We start from the raw sequence: 14,912 nt of genomic DNA, 5'->3' as shown, positions 1-14,912 counted from the left end.
CATCTCAGTGCTCAGTTACTGTCTCAGTAGCGACACAACCAAATTTTATCAGTGACAATCAGATGTAGAGCTTGCCCAGTGTTATTTGTGCTGTAACTTTCTCCTGCACCGTGTGGTGGCTTGCAGGGAGAAGGTGGGAGGTGTTTGGAGTCTGCTGTGGTGGTGTTATGGAGAAGTAGCTTGGATATCTCCCATCCCTATGCTGAGGACACACAGACCCAGTGTTTGGGCAGCATCCCTCACATTTCTGCAGCTCAGGATTACTGGGTTTGGCTTGAATGCAGCCACTTGTTCTGTTCCATCCTGATTGTTCCTCCACAGCCTTCTTGAAATGCTGCTCACTGAGTTAATGCCAGTTAACCAGGTTTTTTAATATCTTCAGTGCTTCTCCTTTTACTTTAAGTATTTTTCTCCTTTTACATCACTGCATAACTTCACTGGAACCTTTCTCTCTCCTCTCTTGCCCTTCATCCACCACTCCAGTCTTTATTCTTTGTAAACTTCCACTGCTATCCTTGCACCTGATTTTTCAGGTTGCACATTATGCATCAGTTTTCCTTCTGTCTCTGGACACCACGTTAGTTTCTCTGTGTGCTCCTAAACCTCATGGTTGTTACCTAAACCCAAGCTCAAAACTCAGCATGCCCAAAAATTCATGTCTTTTCAATCCACTTTGGGTCTTGGTCTTCCTGATTGTGTCATTTTGATTGATGGACCCGTGACATGGATGTTGTCTTTCTCCTTCCCTGTTGTCCTCTACAAAAAAGATTTTCAAGTAGTTTGAAGTATATGAAGTTTGATTTTTTTCTCAGTTCCTTGCCAGGCCTCTCTCTCAGAAAATGACCTTTTCTTTCATGCGTGTGTCTGGTGCAGACACTTGCACTTCAAATCCAGGAGAGTTTGCACATGCAGAATTGGTGCATACAAACCCAGCCAGCTTGTGATGTGTTGTGGAAGGTTTGCCTTGCAGTGTTTGTGCTTGTTAACATTGTGAAGTCAGAGTGTAACCAGTACATGTCTTGGAAAGGTGAATTTGAGCCAGTTCTGGAGTGTTACTGATAACATTGTCTGCTAGAACATGGACAAACCTGGATTTTCTCCCTGTTTGAGAAGACCAGTTTTGCTGACCTCTGAGGCACTTGCCACACTTACTGTGGATAGGAGTTGATTGCAGGGTCTGTGGTGCGATTGGTCTCAGAAAGTTTGCGAACATCCTGGGTTTGGTTCCTTTGGGAGGAGAGGGTTGATCTGTTGATCTGATGATCCTCTCACCTCCTTTTTCTGGGCTCTGCCACTGGTCACAGCCCGTGGGCTCATGAGCAAGTGTGATGTGGGTTGACTCTGCTGATCTCAGTGTGCTTTAAATACATGGAGTACATGGAACAGGTGAGGGGCTGGACTGCTGTTAGATGTTGTAGGAGACTTCTGCACTGCTGGTGTATTCCACATTCCTATGATGAAAATCCAGGCAGGGTGACTTACTGTCAAGTGGATGATGTTCCTTCCTGGTTCCTCTTCCACCCTCTCCCTCGTGTTGCTGTGTGCAGTATTACAGCAGTTGTGTTCCACCCTGGAGCTGGCAGCATTCCACTGAGGACTAAGCTGTGTGTTTTACTATATTTTTATTATGTTCTTTATGCTGCACTTTGGGGCCTTTGGCATGGAAACATGCTGGTAGAGTCTCTCTCAATTTCTCAAGAGCTGAAGAATGAGCCACAGTCTTAACAAAATATTCTTGCTGGTTGTGGTGGTTATTATGGCAACCTGAGAGTGCTCCAAAGTTCTTATTTCCAGTCAAATGCAGAAATAATGGCCTTTCTCCGATGAATGTTTTTGGGAAGGGAAGTGGACAGAGAGAGATGTTCTGTGGGCATCTCTTTGCAAGGGTTCAAAGCGTTTCAGGTGCTGTCTCTGGGGATAACAGTGGGATTCTGCCTGTTAGGAGTGTGCAGTCTCAGGTCACCTCTGCTGTGCCAGGCAGAGTGTGATGGATGATTGTGTGATGGGGCCAGAAGGTGGCACAGAGGCTTTGTAGCAAGGAGAATGACAGGCTATTAAAATCTGGCTGGTAAATTTTTTGCAGGGTGTTGTGCTGGGGCTGCAGAGCTGCCTGGCTCTTTCTGGTGGCTGTTTAGCATTTCCCATTCTGTGAGATTCCACTGACATGAATGGAAGCTCCACTCCTGAGCTCTGGGGAGCACCGAGGGATGAGGATCTGGAGAGGATCAAAGGGGAGGGTTTTTGCCTTGAGTGTCTGCCTTCAGATGGAAGATGACAGCATAATGTTGGATTTTGGTTCTATTCCTGGTGCAGTGCTCTGCCTAATTCTTACAAGAGATTTAAGATTGAGAGTTGCTGTATTACTTGTACTAGCAAGGCAAAACTAGTAATTTTTTAACTTCAAAAATGTACACATGATCTTTCCTTGATGTGTTTGGCTGTGGGCACTGTGATGACATAGTCACTCTTCCTTTGAGATGAGTGAAGCAGCATTTCATTTGCTGGCAGTGCCCACTCTCAGCTTATCTCTTTAGTCACTTCTTATTTTTGTTATTTTTGAGATGTACATATTTCATCTCTTCCGCCCCAAATTGCTGTAGAATTGCAGGGAAATGTGTGTGACTTCTTTATCACAAAGGAAAATATCTGTTCAGTTACTAATGGAAACAGATGCACCATGGTTTTGGCTTGGAGCTTGTAGGCTGTTTGCCCCATAGCTTTATAAGTTAATATTCTTTTTCATTACTCTCAGATGGATGATTGCATCCTTGAGTAGGAATCTGCAGCCCACTGAAATCTTCTAACAAGTTTGCAGTATTTAATAATACTTGTTTTATAAAATTTGAAAGATAATGAGATCATATCTTTCTTTTAACTGTTCAGAAAAACGTTTGTTACTGTTAATTTTACCTTCTTGATTTACTAGACATGATAACATCTAAATATTCAAGTATCCTAGGAGTGGTGGAATAATTCATAACTGTAAATCAGCTGAGAGCATTTCTGAGCCTCCTGAATAGAATTCCTGCTCAGTGTTGGCTTGGCTTTGTAAACTAGGATTGTTTGGGGAAGGAAAAAGCACTTGTTGATCTCCAAAAACTGAAATAAGAAACATTGAACTGTAAGTGGATGGGATTCTTGCTGAGGCTTGACCTGAGGGCTGCGAGCCATGAGTGAGCAGTGCCTGCATTCCCACCCCCTGGGCCCCCCTGGCTGAGCCTGTGCTGGGTGTGGGGTGTGCTGGGTCACCTGCACTGCCTCATCCCTGCCCTCAGCACAGGCTGGTTTGGGGGTGGTTCTGCACTAGGAAGTTTTCTCGTTCTTGACTAGTCCTTGAAGTCACAGTGTATGTCCTTCTTCTGTAGGATTTTATTGTAGCTTTAGGTGATATTTAGCAGGTGCTTTTGTTTGTGGCTTTCAGCCAGAAATTAGCAATATCTTATTCCACTGACTTTTGACTTTTTCAGTTCTTGATCCATTTGTTCTCATATTGCTCCAGTGCTTTTTTTTTTAGCATTAAGGATAAAATTACATTTGTGGCATTTTACTCTATGTTGCTTTCTTTTTTTTTCCTGAGAATGTTACAGTGTTTGAGGCAGTGGCCAAGAGGTGAGATGTTCCCTCCTGCCTTGCACTAAGCCATGACACAGAGGGCTGTGCAGCAGTGCCAGGGACTGTGCAAGCAGCAGAAAGAGTCTCTGAGGAGAGAATGATGAGCTCAGTCCAGAGGGGTCTGTACTGGGAGCTGTGAGGCAGTTTGTGCCGTGAGAGCTGGAGGTCAGACAGCCCTGAACAGACATGACAGGCTGTTCAGCACAGAGTGATGTGATCACACATATCCACAGACCTGTCAGTTCCTCTGATGAGCAGCACTGACACAGGTGAGGATGAGGCAGGGGCTGTAGAGATGGGGATGGTGCTAAAGCAAACCCCTTGGCTGCCCTTCTGTCTCACACATAGATGCAGAATGCTCCTGTTTTGGTGGTTTATCTTCTTCTTTAAACACCTTGTTAATTGGGAAGCTGAGAAGATGGGTGTTCTTGTTTGCAAATGGTCACAATGAACATTCATCCTCCTCAGTTTATTTCTGGGTCGTGCTGTATCTAAGCTGTGGGAATGGATTGAATGTGCCATCCAAGCTTCTCTGTTCTCAGAGCTCATTTCCACAATATATTACCCTGATGGAAACTGTTTCCTGTTTTCTGCTCATCCCTGTTTCCTCCTACTTCGACTTCTCTGCTGCTGGCCTCCAGTTTTATTCTGTACACAGCCTTGTTAATAATAGAACAGGAGATTTTAAGGTGGTTTTTTATCTTTGTAACATCTGTGCCAATCTTCCTGGGATTACCTACCTTGTCAGTTCTCCCACCTTTTGTGTCTCCCCTTGCCCATCCTGCCCTGTGTCCCTGGCATCCACCTCCTGCTGCTCTGCAGTGTCAATTAAGCACGGCCATTCCTCAGGCCAAGTGGCAGCTATTTTGGGATAGTGTGACTGAAACACCCTGTACAGCTGAGTGGCCAAAATCTATTTTATGTGCAGGTGACTGCTCTGACAGGGCTGTGTTCTGCAGCTGGCAGAGGGGCTGTGAGCTGGATCCTGCATGTGGGAGCCCACCAGCTGCTGGAGAGCTGGGATTCCCCAGGACTCAGCTCTGTGCCCAGCAGGGGAGGGATGGTACCCACAGGCATCATCCACACCCATCCCTGAGCTGTGCCTGGAAATCTTATCCTGCTCCCTGCTTTGGTAGGATCTTTACTTACCAGGACTTTACAGTTAATGATTTTGAGTTTGTTGCTTGGTCTCTGGGTTATTTGTATTTCCCCAGCTCTGAAGGATTTTCATGCTACAATATTACAGAGTCTTTTTATTGAGAACTGTGTCATTAACAGCACTGTTTTCAGTCTTGTTGTTAGAAATACTTGCATCTTGAAGGGCTTTGTGTTTAGTTACTTCAGATACTGGGAGTTGAAGGTACTAATGTTGGTAAGATTATTAGTCCTTTAAATACAGCTATGGAATTAAAGACATTATCCACAGAACCAGAGGTTGTCTTGGATACTTTCAGAAAGACTTTCATTTTGCACCTGTAGCAGCTTTGTAGCAATAGATGTTCTAACTATATTAGTGTTTGTTAATCTTTCTGTTGAGGGTTTCTCATGGCTGGGACACTTCTTTGGCCTTGGAGCTGTTCTCCTTGCCAAAGACTGGATCAAGAAGATTAGTTATTTTTCTAGTAGTTTGCTCTTAGTGCAGAGTGGTGTATTTTATGTGAGGTTCTGAACTCCTTCAGCTGTGAAGCTTTTATGGTGTTGATCTGTGTAGTTGCCACCCAACCCTTACATGACAACAAAATTCCTCTCTAGTTGGTTGTTCTTGATTTGGAAGCAATAAACAGGCTGGATCATTGTGAGTGACTCTGCAGCTGAAATGATCCTGAGTGGAGCAGGAGGGATGCAGTAATTCCATGAGCTGCCAGAGCCATGAGCCACCTGCTGGCTCTGTGTGCGTCACATTCAGCGTGTGGAGCAGACCTGGGGCTGTCTCAGCCCTGGCACAGGTTGCCCAGAGGGGCTGTGGAGTCTCCACCCGAGGAGAGACTGAAGAGCCATCTGGACACAGTTCTGTGCAGCTGGCTCTGGGTGGTCCTGCTCATGCAGGGGGTTGGACCTCCAGAGGTCCCTTCCAAACCTCTACAACTCTGTGATTCTGAAATTCAGAAAAATAATGTGTCCAGAGGGATGGGCTTGTGTTTCCAGGGGGAAAATTCTAGTGCTGATTTCTTCTCCTTCCTATTTCTGTCCTACTAATAAATGAAAGCCCCAGTTATGCCATCTGCTGTGGCTCAAGGACTTCTAGAGCCTTGCAGGCCTTTATGGTTGAAAGATTGTTGTGGAGGAGCACTTTTGAGGCTGCTGGCTGGAGAACCCTCTAGGCTGAATGGCATTTTCCTGCTCCCTCACTGATCTGGAAGTGAAGGAAAGCTGCCATAGCTTTAATGGAAAGTACTGCACAGTCAGGAGAAAATTGACTGCCCCCCATGTTGCTTTGCTGTCTGCTGGTTTATAAATTGTAATGCTTTTCATTAAAAAAGAGGGGGGAAAAAAGTGCCAGGTCTCTGTGGGTCCCAGATCATTAGCAGGATCAATTCCTTTTTCACTGCAGAGATCAGAGGCTACAGTCTTGCATAGCCAGAGCTGCTGCTCCTGGCAGGCCAAGCAAACAATGCAGAGGCAGAAGAGCTGATGTGTGGCTGCCTGAATTGCTATGCCTGGATTTTCATTGTGATAGAAGATTCTTTGGAGCCTGTGGAATGAATTCAGTCCCTTGCAGGATCAGATCAGGACAGTCTTATCAGCTCCAGTACTAGAAATGTTAAATCCCTAAACTCGGGCTTCCAGTGAAAAAAAGATTTCTCAGTGACTTCAGGAAGTTGTTCAGAGGAGATGAAACTTTCCCCTCTGAAGGAGGGCTGGTCATTTGACCTTTCTGACATCTGAAGATGTATATTCTGGTGCTGGGGTGAAGGTTTGCTGTGCCTCAGTCCAGTGGCACAGCCCTTGCCCACCAGCACAGCTGACATGGTTTGCAGGGGGTGCCAGTAGATATATCTGAGAGCCTGAGTGTATCAAACAGACTGAATTTACTTCTTAGTCATGGATGTGGTTGAGTCACAAGCCTGCGTGTGCTCAGCAAACACTGTCACTGTTGGGTGAATAAGGAGAAGAACCCAATTTACAGAGGGGTTAAGGCTGCACGTCACAGGATGCCCTTCTGCCGTGACTAGGCCTGAAGTGGGGCTGTCAGCACCCCATTTAACCTTTCACTGCTCCACCCTCTCATGCCCTGCACGGTGGGGCTCAGGGGGGTGTTAAAGTTTGATGATGAATTGCTCTGTAACACTACATAGCACGAGGCATTCTCAGTTCTCTGCTTTCCCTCTCTAGGGTGGATACACGCGGTTTATACTCCAGTAGATTCTCTGGTGTTTGGTGGAAATATCCTGCATAGCTTTAATGTTCCCATGCAGCTTCGCATCTATGAAATTGAGGACAGAACAAGGGTAAGGATTCTTGATTCTCTTTTTAACTGAGCAGTTCTCTGGGACTGTCATAGTCTCTCCCTCGTATTCCCTCCTGACAAACAACAACTGACAGGATCTCCGTGTCAGAGTCGTTGAAACAAGAGGTAAACATGAAGTAATGAGACTTTCAAATGTTGGTTTATTTTTAGTGGGATTTACTCATCTATTTTTCCCTGCTTCCTACAGATGTGTCCCTTCTGTGTCTTTTGTCTGCCTGTTAAACTTTCATAAAACACCTTCCCTTGTGCACAAAAACATACTGCACTTCACAGACCTTTGTACAAGGATTTCTGGCAACCCCCTGCTTATCCTCTCACTGGGATGCCTGAGCCTGGAGAACTGATGGCACTGGGATGGTTCTGCTGCCCACAGCTGAACTGACAAAGCTGCACAGAAGTTGTGTGTGAAATGACTTCTGTCATTGGCAGGATTTTCTTCCACAGTGACTCAATACTATGCAAGAATCTCTTGGAACAAAGAGCCTGGGGTGAGACATTAATCTGAACGTGGTGATGCTCATCTGGCTGTAGCACCCACCTGATGGGAAGGTTGGAGGTTACTGTGCCTCCTCTCCATTGAAAATTTTATCCTTGGTTAATGAACAGGGCACAGAGTCATCATGTCCTGTGCAGTTCCATAAGGCAGCAGAGCCTGAAGAAAGTACCACTGTTTTTGTGGGCTCTTTAAAAAGCTGAGCAAGGCCATTGTAGCATTCTGACCCAAAGTTAGACCAGAGGTTTGTGCAGATCCAGATGGGGACTGTTTTGGAGGCCTTGCCCTGGGGTAGTGCTGGTACATCTCTGGCACAGGTGCCAGCTGTGCTGTTAATGGAGATTTGAGCTGGCAAAATGACAGGAAACTGCAATTCTCCTTCACTAAATAGTCTTAAAACAACACATTGTGGACATCAGTGCAGGTCCCTGTTGTGCACCCCTACAAGAGGGCACAGCTCTGGCTCCAAGTTGGTTTCTATTCCAAGTTGCTCTCCTTGCAGTGAGAGTGCAGAGGCCTGAGCAAATATAAATTACTCTGAAGTACATCTGGCTCAGTGGGAGGAAGGGTGTTCTCCCCCAGCCCCCCTGAATTCACAGGGAGTGCAGGGCCTGGTAATCTTCACATTGCACAGCAGTGGTGGGAGCAGTTGGTTTCCTGGGGTGACTTTAATGAAGAGAAGAAATATTAAGCAGAAAAATGAGTTCTTAGTGGCAGAGACATGAAGAGAAAAGCTGAAATTTAGGGGAATTAGAAGAGAGGCAACGTGGCAGAGAGCAGAGGCCAGAGTGGATTCAGCCTGGCTTTGAATAGGTGTCCCAAGAAAGCATCAAGGTCTAAAGAAAGTGTAAAAGCACCTGGATAGGAAAAAATTACAGTGGCAGAAGCAGGAAGGGGCTCACAGTGACCTGGGAGAGTGCTGGGCACAGGAGGGTTTTCAGAGTGACTGCAAATCAGGAGCAGCAGTGCCTTCTGGAAACACACCCTGCAGGTGCTCAGGGGAGGCAGAGTCGTTGCTGGGATGGGTGGGCACACAGCAGCTCTCATGGAGGAGACTGGGAGGAGGGATCAGTGCCAGAAATCAGTTAATTCCACTGATATCTGTGGGGAGGATGGGAAGGAAATGCTCTTTTTCCTGAAGGTGTATAAAAGCTGGCATTTTTGTTCCCACAGGACTTGAGCAGCCCAAGATCACACACTTTGGTTTGTAACTGCTCATTTGTGCCTCATGCCAGGTCCTTCTCCTTGGGAAACTGGGTGCAGCTTTGATCTTCTAAACTTTTTATACCAGGAGATAAAATTCCCTGTGCAGTCAAATATTTTGGTAACGTTAAGGAACTTACCAGCCAGGCCCACTGAAATGCCTTTTACAATTTGGTACCATCCTGATCCCCTGGGGAGGTTCTGGGAGCATCTTTAAAAATGTTCTGTCACAGTTTGTCTGGGAAGGGACACTGAAACATCTGGAAATCCCAAATCACACCTTTACTCTTGTCATTTTTGGTTTACTTGGTTTTTTTTAAGCCTGTGTAGTTCTTTATCATTTTCCTTGCAAAAATAGTTAAATGCTTTAACAAACACCAGTGAAAGCCAAAAGCCCAGAGCTTCCACTGCTTCACAGGAGCAATTTCAGCACTTGGAGGCTGCTGTGTGCTGGCAACATGTCACACAGCCTGTCCCTGTGCTCACAAACCTGTGTTCATGGGCAGATGTGCAATAACAGAACTGTGTGAGCTGTTGAGGAATAGCAAGAATTTCTGGACAGAAGCAAAACAGAAGCTGTTCATCTAAGGTATACAGGAGTTTGATAAAAGGGGGGGAAATCAATACTGTTTAGAAATAATAACACCCCCCAACCTCAAAATGTCATGCAGGAACGATGAGGGGGAAATGGTTTGGAAACAGGATCCTGGTTTGTACTACGTTATTTGCTTTACCAATCAAATCTTGTCATTTCTTTGGTGAAATAATTCCATCCAGCCATTGGCTCTTTGGCAGGCTCAGCACAACACAGTTCACACAAATTTGCCAGTGTGAACATACTGCAAATGAGTTTCTCATCAGTATTGATCTTTCCATTGTGTACAGCACAGAAGTAAATTACATGATGTGATTGACAAAGTAATTTGCCACACTCAAATCAAAGTGTAATACAGGTGTGCTTCCCCTCTTCATTTTGCACAGAGCAATTTTATGGAGGTTTCACTGTGTTTAAACCTGCTATGTAATGCTTAATCATCTTTGATTGCTGATATTCAGAGACATTTTTATGCTAGGTGTAGTTGTTATTGTCTTAGCAGCTCAGACAAGAATAAATACATGGTTGAAATGGTAATGCTGATTTACAGCCTGATAAAATTGCTTAGTTTATATACTTGTCATGCTTATTCTAGCTTAATTCCTCATACCCCTGGGAGACTTTTTAAGAGACTTGTAGCCATTTAAAAATAGTTTTAAGGAGTAATAAAAAACATGTCTATTGTCGGAAACAGCTCCTAATGTGCAATTGAGGTAAACAAATATTCTGCAGCCTTGCAGTTGGTGGAGACTCATTTTGCAGCCTGGCTTTCCTGGAGGCCAATTAACAGGCAGGCAAACAGGCCAAGCTGTTGAGCTACAGAGCAGGATGCTGTGCAGGGACTCAGTCTGGCAGAGGGGGATGCAGCTCTGCAGCAGAGAAAGGGAGGGGTGTGTCAGACCCACTCCCAGCTCATCTCAGTTTAACTGCCTTAAAAACATGGGCAGGGACAAGGGCACTCCGAATAAACACGTAAGGTGGTCACTCACAGATGGTGGTGTTTGCCATTCATTGTGTTTCCTGGAATGTGAGATAACACTGCAAGTGGCTGGATTAACTGTTTGGTAAATAATCATAAATTGTGTTTCCATATTGTGATTAGATTGATCAAACACAAGTGGAGTTTGTATTGATTTCAGTGGGCACTGTGGAACAGACCAAGACTTTCTTCAGCAAAGTCTGTGTCTTACTTGCTTGGGACTTCTGTTTTGGTTTTAGAGAGGGATATAAGTCTCTAAAATAATTTCACTTTGAACTGAAGAAATGGATCATATTCCAGAGAGGGTTTTTTCTTGCTGTACAGGAATAATTAAATTTTTTTCAGTGGATTGTAAATTATTAATCACAGAAGTTAGAGTTGGAAATGCCTATTAGATGATCCAGTGTATTTCCCTGCTGGTGGGGAATTTAGTCCTCTGGCAGTGTCTGTATCAGATATTACTCTTCAGACTCATCACAGAACATTTTTAATTTCTTTCCTTCTTTCTTTTATTCCTCCCCTCCTCCCCGTAAGGGTTCATTTGACTGTGAGTGTACAATAGAAAGAGTATGGACATGCACATAATGCAGTTCACATCCATTATAATTAATAAATGGCCAAGGATGTCATAAAGAGAATACTCCTCTATACTTTTCCATAAGGCAAACCTTAAAAGTTTTTAAAGCACTGTTGGAGTTGCTTTACTGGCAGAAGGCCCTGTAGATCTTTGCACAGTCTCTCTCTCTCTCCAGAAGCTTTTCCTCCTGAAGGTTTGTGAAGGCAGAGCCTTCTTGGGCAAGCTGTGGATTGCAGAGCATGGAGGGATTTGCTGTGGGTTGGAAGATGGAGAGCGAGGCAATTAGGAACTCAAATTGAATATTAAAGATTGATATACATAATGGGAGCACTGCATGCATTACTGCCTTGTCTTTCACATTGAATTAACATTGGTAACAACTAAATTTGGTGAAGCTCAGAATCTGTCAACAAATGTTGAGCAATGATGTCTTTAATATCCCCAGGCATGTGGCTGCAAACCTTTTGAAGGCTGAGGGGTGGAAGGCGGCTCCTGTTTGTAAGTCAATTCTTTGCAAATTTTGTTTCCTGCAGTGCTCTCTTGGAAAAATTTGAGTTCCTTTATTAAGCATATATTTTAGCATGGCTAATTTCCCCTGTGTTCCCTAATAGTGATAAGTGACTTGATCTCTTCTTTATGACAAATAACTAAACCAAAGGAAAGATTGTCTCCGATGCAAAAAGGCCCTGGGGTTAAATGTTCTTACATTTAGGGGGTTGTTGTTTGGGCTTTTTTTCCCTTTTCTTCTTTCCCTTCTTGTTTGGGTGTGTGTGCTCTGTGAGAACCAGCACAGGGGAACATCTGGAAAGGTGCAGCATTGCTGGATTCACGATCCTGGAATTCAGATTTGCCAGCTGTGTTTGTGTTGAATTTAAGATCTTAACTTTTGGGAATTGCCCTGGAGTATTCAAATCCGACCCTGTGATACAATTAGTGGGACAATACAGTGTATCTGTTACATTTTGTTTTACTACTGAAAGTGTTTGCATTTCCTGTGCCCTGGAAACAGAGGCGAGTTCTTTGGGTGTGCACCTTGGGCACAGTTCTCAAATGTGGACATTGCAGTAAGTCAGTGACCTGCTCAAGTGGGTGCTTTGATCACCCCACAGATGTTTGGGCAGGGCTCAGTCTGAGTTTCCAGGTGCTGGGTTAGTGGTTCTGTTCAGACTTCAGGCTTTTGGGTGTTTTGGGGTGGGGTGGGGTTTTGGTTTTGGGTTTTTTTTCCTCCTTTGTGGTGCAGTGCAGCTTTTCACTGAAGGTGGGTGACACCTCTGGCTGGGGCAGAGATTGATATGCAGAGACTGTTCTAAAGCAGCTGCTGCAATCCCAGAGCTGTGCCTGCCTGTGAGTTTGCAAAATGCAGAGCTCTGTGCCCCCAGGAGAGAGAGGTGGACAGTGTGAGCACAAGTGCATGCAAGATGCATGGCATCCGTTTTTGACAAGTCACAACAACTACACAAATCCTCCTGCATTTTAGGAGCTACCCAGGTTCTTCTTTGGTACAGTGACCTCCCAGAGATAGGAAACTATTTTGGGAAGGAAGGAAACACAATTCGTTTTCTTCTGAGTCTGAAATTCTCTCAAAAATGCCCAGTGTTGGAGTTTTAAGCTTTTTGTGTGAGAACAACAGGTCTGAGATGTAAGAAAAAGTGTTCAGCTTGTCAGGATCTCTTTTCAAAATCCTGCTTTTCTATCCTTATTCTGTCTGTGGCAAACCTAACTTGCTGCCAAAACACTCAGTGTAAACCACATAAGAGATTCTACTTCAATGTGTAGTTATCAGTAATCAAGAATTTATGTGTTCATTTGTTTAATCAAATTGTTGTGACAACCACAGTCGAAAAAGATGTATTTCCTGCTTGACTCACTTAGGGAATGTTGCCATTCTGATAAAAACCCTGTGCTGGTATTTAGGGGATGAAACCCCACACCTTTATTTTGAGTTTTAGTGACTGACATCTGTACGTGACCACCCTGTGTTTATGCAGCAGGTAAATAATTCCGTAGGGGCCATCCATCAGTTTGCTGATTTCACAGGAACACAAACCCTCTCCTCTCCCAGCAGCCCAAGAGGATACAAATTAGTGAACCAAGAAATGATGCTGTGGTGGCAGGCAGGCAGGCAGGCAGGCAGGCTGGCTCCTCATTGCGTATGCTGGAGGCATCCCACCCTCCCTCCCTGCACACTGGCTGTGCTCCTGAGAGCACCCTGGCACTGCTGATGGCCCTGGGGCTGCCCCCTCCCTGCCCTGCCCTGGACTGACGGTGTGTGTGGCTCTTGCCTGCAGGTGCACGCCAAGTTCCGCTATCCTTTCTACTATGAGATGTGCTGGTATGTCCTGGAGAGATACGTGTCCTGTGTGACCCAGCGCTGCCACCTCAGCAAGGAGTACCAGAGGGAATCAATGTTAATTGGTGAGTGAAGCCTTGCAGGAATGTTCACAACTGGGGCTGGTTTCTGCTTTGGTGTCTGCAGAGCAGATTATAAATTGAACTGGAGAACTGCACTAATTCTAATGAACTGGGTTTTTTATTTTGGGCTGATGGAGATTTTTGACTCTTAAGCATTTCCAAGAAGTACCAACCTACTTTGAATTACATTTCTTGAGCATTCCCTTAGCAAGTGGATCCTAGAAGAATATTTTTTGGATGCATTTGTTCCTTGGTTTCAGTAATGTTTGTGTTGAGATGATCTGCCAAACAGTTGAGGATTTACTGCTGTGTTTGGCACAGTTCCTCTGTAGCCAGAACTGTGTGTATTGCAAATGTGCTCTGGTGGGGTGGATATTGAGTCCTTTTATAGAGTGTCTCCTCTGCAGAATGTGTTGTGGTCACTCAACCTGCCTTCTTTCTCTTTTCCTTGAGCTCTGCTGTAATTCTTTCTCCCTGGTGACTGGCTTCTGGTTCTGCAGAATAACAAACCCAAGAAAACACCTACACAAATCTCCATGATCTATAACCCAAGTGCAGGGAGGTCAAAGAAACCTTTACAGCAGGAGCTGAAAATGGGCCAGAGCAGAGACAGATGTGCCTGAAGCAGGAGAGCATTACCTTGGCACTGCTGTGAGCTTTGCATCACTGTGTGACAGTTCCAGTTGTTGCCTTGCTGAACTGCCTTCCTTTCCCTCCCTCAGATGGAACAAGGCCCTGGGCCATGTTGGCTCCCTGCTTTTAAGCACAGAATAGCCCAAAATAGCACAAGCAGCAGCTAAACCTTAACTGGTACGTGTTGATGTGGAGGAGGACTAAAGTATTTCTGTCCTCCTGCTCCCTGAGGAGCCACTCAGAGTGAACCTGGCATGGCTGGCACTGCCCCAGGCCTGGACAGAGGAGGGAAATGTTCACCTAGAGCATGATTCTTACTACAAGGGACTGAAGAAGTTATGGGCAGATGTCACTCTCCAGTGAGTTTTACTGACCAAGAATGACTCAAGGAAGCCAATAGTCTGTGGAGATAGGCCAGCGATGTTTCTTGGGGTCACTGGGGATTTGGGTGCTGCACATTTTAGCTCAGGAGAGCTCAAGTGCACATCCTTGAGTTAAACTGGTTTCTTCTGTGCTGTCTGTATCTTAATATTCACCTGCTGAGGGATGGGACACCCAAATGAGGTCAGTGTTCCAAACCTTGTCTCTTTGTTTTTAAGCTTTCCTTTAGAGCTATTAAGGTCCCTAAATTGTCTCTTCCTTAGGGACTTCTCTACCTGCAAGCAATTTCTTGATTTTCCATCAGGGAGTATCCCTTGATGAAGAATTTCCCATTATTCTTTTTAAAGAGTAATGAAGCAAAGTACTTAACTTCTCCTCAAACCCCTCAGTAGATTCAATTGTCTTCTGTCCTTGGTTTAAGAAAAAAATTCTTCACATCCTTGTATTCATTTTCAGAAATTTCTCTTGAATAATATTAATGTTTCTTCTACTTCCTAAAAATACTGTCTTTGACATAATTTTGTTCTAAATGTCTGCTTCCTACCTTTCCTTTTGGGT

The 14,912-nt window shown here is 44.8% G+C and overlaps 1 protein-coding gene across 1 annotated transcript in view; it reads left to right on the top strand.

Annotated features, from left to right (window-relative positions):
* Positions 1 to 14,912, top strand: part of KDM2B (lysine demethylase 2B) — a 107,183-nt gene that overhangs the window by 41,795 nt on the left and 50,476 nt on the right. Inside the window, 2 exon segments of the mRNA XM_071572439.1 lie at positions 6,946 to 7,061; positions 13,217 to 13,343. Coding sequence (XP_071428540.1) covers positions 6,946 to 7,061; positions 13,217 to 13,343 — 243 coding nt within the window.

The sequence above is a fragment of the Pithys albifrons genome, chromosome 17, assembly GCF_047495875.1.
Source record: "Pithys albifrons albifrons isolate INPA30051 chromosome 17, PitAlb_v1, whole genome shotgun sequence".
NCBI lineage: Eukaryota > Metazoa > Chordata > Aves > Passeriformes > Thamnophilidae > Pithys > Pithys albifrons.
This window is presented reverse-complemented; position numbering and strand designations above follow the sequence as displayed.